We start from the raw sequence: 4,827 nt of genomic DNA, 5'->3' as shown, positions 1-4,827 counted from the left end.
GGTTGAACGTTCGCAACATCGTGGACATGTCTTCCAGGTCTGACCTCAAGGACGCTAGCGTTTACCAGAGCTACACCCTGCCCAAGATCTACATCAAGATGCATTACTGCGTGTCATGCGCCTTCCACTCAAGGATCGTACGAGCTAGGTCTAAGGCCCAGAGGAAGATCCGGTACTCGTCGCGACCTACCCAGACGCCTGCCCAGATTGCGATGAAGTGATGTGTGTTTGGAAACTTCTGAGAGGTGAGTACATTACTTGCATAACTTGCGAGGTAGTTTGTGCGAGGTAGTTTTGTGGAACTGCTTTGTTGGTTTACTGCATAACTTGCATAACTTGCGAGGTAGTTTGTGGAACTGCTTTGTTGGTTTACTATCTGCGTAAAACGCCAACTGTACCACAGTAAAGGTTCACAACTTTCTAGATTGAGAACTGCGGACTTTAGAGGTTAAGATTGACAACTATACACAGCGATAACTATACAGCGACAACTACACAGCGAAACTTCGAGATTCCGGTCACCACAAGGTCACTCCCAGCGCGGAGTACCTGTCGTTGACCGATTCCGTGTGGATGACAGACTCCGGTGAGCACCCAGAGGTGGTCCCGTTCTCATACAGGGACTCAGTGGACGTGCATGTCTCATCCGACGAAGAGGACGAAGACGACGAAGAAGACGAAGACGACGAAGAAGACGAAGAGGACAAATCAGGCGAGAACTGGGACGCAGCAACTGTCAAGCCCTCAGCTACGACGACAGTAGAATTTTCGACGCGGTCGACAACCAGCAGCTGCTTGGCGGTCACCGTGGTTGCAGTCTCGTCAACTCTAACCATAGCAGGTTCACAGAGCTCATAAGAGGTGGAACTCTCAAAGGTGGAGGTCGCGTCACTTGTAGTTCGAGTAAAACTAGAGCTTCCAGTGGCCCGTCGGCGTCTAAGCAACCACCAGACGACCAGCAAGAGCAAGATGATCAGCACAACAATGAGCCACACCCACCACAGGCTTCCCGAGTTCTCAGCAGTCAGCCGGCCTAAGTCGGACACGTCGTCGACCGCGTACGTCTGATATCGGTCAGTGCCGTTGTCATAGGGCGACAAGTTGGCATTGGTGTCATGGGGTCTGCGGCGCCACGTAACCTCAGTCCCCCAATCGTCTTTAGCATCGAACGCGGAGCCCAACCGATCTTCGGGTGCCATACGCTGATAGAGCACGATGGAGTCTCCTACGCCGTCAAACTTAAGGTTGGTGGTTGTGATAAGTCCCGAGGGCATCGTCAAATCGTAGTTGGTATCCAACACGGTCACCGAAGCACCGGGTTCCAGTACACACTCCATTCTAAGACTGCGGCCCTCGCAAGCCTCCTCGAGAGGGACCATCACGTCGAGGTGCAGACTGCCATTGAGGAAGACTCCGAGAGAGTAGTTCTGCAGATATGCGGCAGCAGAGCCATAGTTCGACACCTCAACAGCCCGTCTATTTGTCGTCGAACCCATAACGTATTCAGACAACCGAAGTCGCTCCTCAGAGTGGATCGGCGGCAAGGCAGCAGTGGTGGACGGCTTAGTGGTTGTAGGACTGTACGTGGAGACGTCATCGGTCGTTCCATCAGTGTAGGTTCCATCAGTGTAGGTAGAGAGCTCATCGGTCGTTCCATCAGTGTAGGTTCCATCAGTGTAGGTTCCATCAGTGTAGGTAGAGACCCCATCAGTGGTGCCATCAATGGTCGTCGGCACGATTGTGGTCAAATCACAGTCCACGGTACCAGGACAACCGAATCCAGCGAAATCGTCAACAGGTAGCACTTCCATCTCGTTCTCCATTACGAAGGGGGAGAAGGGATCTGTACGACGAGGTCTGTCAGAGTGGCGGCGTAGAGTAGTGTTCCCTCCCCAAAGGTCAGTGGACTTCAGAACGCCGAGGCTGTCGACAATCGTAGAGTCCGCCACCGCGACTTGATTGAGGGTGATGCATAGAGGTTTAGTTCCGTCGAACAGCAAATCGGCAGACGAAACGAGAACATCTCCCGAAACGGAGGTGATGTCGGCTCCTGGATTAGCTATAGTCAGAGTGGCTCCGGAAGCAAGTTCACCAGAAAGAGGAATGCTCAGGGAAGGCGTCTCGCTGCCGTCAAGGTAGACTTCAAGAGACATCGACCCGAGCGCCACAGGCAACCCAGTCAGAAGGTCATCGCGGTGCCAGATCTCAAGTAGTTTCATGTCGGGATCACTCCCCTCGGCATACTCCGTGATGAGCACGTCAGGAGAGGGCTTCTCGAACTTGAGGTGGATGACGACGGCGTCGTGGTCTGAGGAAGCGTACGGGTTGGTAGATCGAAGCTGTGGCTTGTCTGCACGAGAGTACTGAAAGTTGGTGGTCTCTCGACTGTTGATATGCCAGTCGTTCGCCTCTAAGATACGAACGCTGCTGTTAACGTTTAGCAGGCCGGGTGAAACCAACGCATGGTCAAGAGATCCAACCAGGCCATCATAGATGTAGGAGTAATACTGCGCGTGGAAATGCTTCACAGCATTCTGTAAACCGTAGTTCTTGGTGATCTTTGCAGGAGACGATCCGTCCAACTCAACTCCGTCCACAGTGGTGTACAGAGCACGGAGGACTTCCCCGTGGCTGGCCTCATCGTAGTTGGTGAGAACTAACACCGGATCCTCCTCAGCGTAGGCGTTTATGTCGCCCATCACAATAACGTTCTCGCCGGCGTAGTTGGTCTCAAGGTGCTCACCGAGCAAGTAGGCCATTGATACTCTGAAGGCAGCACAGCTGCCCTGTATGTCAGTTGTTGAGGAAATCGTGTTCTCGTAACATGCACTGCCCTTGGACTTGAAGTGGTTGACTACCACAGTGAGAGGCTCTCCCTCAATGTCGTTGATTGGCTGGAACTTCTGAACGAGCGGGTCTCTCTGGTAAGCAGTTGTTGAACCATGGGATTGGATAGGTGCACGTACGATATCCACCTTCCCAACAGGCTCGAAGCGCGAGGGTCGGTAGATAATTCCACACATGATACCATCAGTACCTTGGCGCAACCCGAACGCAGTGGATGCGAGATCTGAATCGTCTGGTTTGATCCAAGCGTACGACTCAGAATCATGCTGCTTGGCGTTCAATGCAGCTACCAGTACAGGCAGTGCAGAGTTCGTCTCCCAGCCATTATTCTCCAGCTCCATGAGACCTACAATATCAGCATTCATTCCGAGAATGGCTGTAACTATCTTGTCCCTCTGAAGCTCGAAGTCAGCCAGGCTAGTGGCTCCGCGGTTGCAATTCGATGAAGACTCACATAGTGGGTTATAAGGGCCGGGCCCAAAGATGCTGTCGTGGCTTGTGAACAAGTTGAGAACGTTGAAGCTTCCCACTCGAACGTTGGATTCAGCGACAGCTGGGGGTGTGGCCTCGCGAACAGCGACGTGCTCAAAGGCGCCCACAGGAGCTATGAACCCGTCCTCAAGTAGGAGGCGGTACGCGCTGTAGGTATAGACAACGTGCCCCCTGAGCCCTGCCACTCGATCATCGACAAGAATGTAGTCAGTCTCAGCGTTCATGGATGGAAGGTAGGGCGGTATCGAGTCTGTTATCTTGATATCCGTCTCCAAGTACAGCTGGTTGGTAGCATTCCGCTCGGACTGAATGTCAATCTCAGAGGAACGAACAGGGAAAAGGTGAGTAGGCTGGTAGTTCGGACCCTTATGCCCCAGAATCATATTGTTCTTGAACCCATCGTAGTCCCAACTCCATGTTTTAGTCACTCGTAGGTCGATATCTCTGCTGATCTCGACGTACATGTGCTCATGTCTCTCCAATGCCGCAGCCAGAGTCTCGCCTGGTAACATAGTAAGCTGAACAGGCTCAGGAGATGTCACCTGTCTCTCGACGAGCAGGTCATCAAAGGAGGCCAAGCTCATCTGGGTGGCATCGAAATACTCCGAAACCAGCCCCTTGAGACACACGACATCTCCCGTCTGCATACCAGGGTGTCGCGAAGGGGAGTAGATAAACAGCCCGTCGGACGTGTTGGCTTCACCGTCCGCCTCTTCATTTTGGATGAAGAAGCCTTTCACCAGCGAGGATGCCATGCCGCTAACTACGCCTCGGACATAGTACTCAGTATCGGGGTCCAACGGAGTTACAGCTCCGGAACCCTGAACATCGGAAGGGAGCAGCACAGCTTGTCCCAAACAGAGATTTGATGGGGCCGTGGGTATGATCACAGGAATACACGGGTCTACTCCGTCACATCCCAAGCCACTCACATCCTCCTTGCTGAATTGCTCCCATTCCGTTCGAAAGTCCCACGCATCGTGAAGGTCGATATCACCAGACGTTACCGACACCTTTCTGCGAAGCGTCATGTCCTTACCCCAACCAGTGGAGGTGTCAAGCTGCCCCATACCATCCACAAGGACGTCGTTCAGGTAGAGACCTATGCTGTCTCCTTTCCCACCATTGAACAAGAACGATTGTCCAGTGTTGACTGCGACTCCGCCAATATCGGCAACCTCGGCAATGGAGAGAAGTGTGGAATCCCACGCCTTCTCGAAGAGAACAAGAGTGGCTCCTGCCGAAGCCGGCGACGTGAACAGGGCTGAAACGTCCACATCTACCAGTTCACCGCCATTATTTAGCGTCATCTTCAGTTTGTACCCAGCAAGGTCGATAGGGGAGGAAGTCCTGTTCGACAGTTCCAACGCCTTGTTGTTAGAGCCCCCTTCCACATACTCGGTGAGGAGCAGGGTTCCAGAAGCTGGCAAGGTGGTTCCATCAGTGTGGGTTCCATCAGTATAGGTTCCATCAGTGTAGGTAGAAACC

General features: G+C 53.0%; 2 protein-coding genes across 3 annotated transcripts; one reads left to right on the top strand and one right to left on the bottom strand.

The window, feature by feature from the left end:
* Positions 1-26: 26 nt before the first annotated feature.
* KVP17_000480 (uncharacterized protein) lies at positions 27-221 on the top strand (the record flags this gene model as incomplete). Its single annotated transcript, XM_068522879.1, has 1 exon — positions 27-221. The coding sequence occupies one exon, from the start codon at positions 27-29 to the stop codon at positions 219-221; it is 195 nt and encodes a 64-aa protein (XP_068377745.1).
* Positions 222-518: 297 nt separating this feature from the next.
* Positions 519-4,827, bottom strand: KVP17_000479 (uncharacterized protein; the record flags this gene model as incomplete). 2 transcript variants are annotated; one of them, XM_068522871.1, is made up of 1 exon in its annotated part: positions 519-4,827. In XM_068522871.1, a coding segment is annotated over one exon (4,309 nt), but the record flags the coding sequence as incomplete, so codon positions are not given. The 2 variants fall into 2 exon arrangements, with proteins under 2 accessions (XP_068377744.1, XP_068377743.1); XM_068522870.1 differs by having other exon boundaries at positions 519-4,649.

The sequence above is a fragment of a genome, assembly GCF_019968985.1.
Source record: "MAG: Porospora cf. gigantea B chromosome Unknown PgB_NODE_1790_length_4827_cov_298.103, whole genome shotgun sequence".
Taxonomy (NCBI): domain Eukaryota; phylum Apicomplexa; class Conoidasida; order Eugregarinorida; family Porosporidae; genus Porospora; species Porospora cf. gigantea B.
This window is presented reverse-complemented; position numbering and strand designations above follow the sequence as displayed.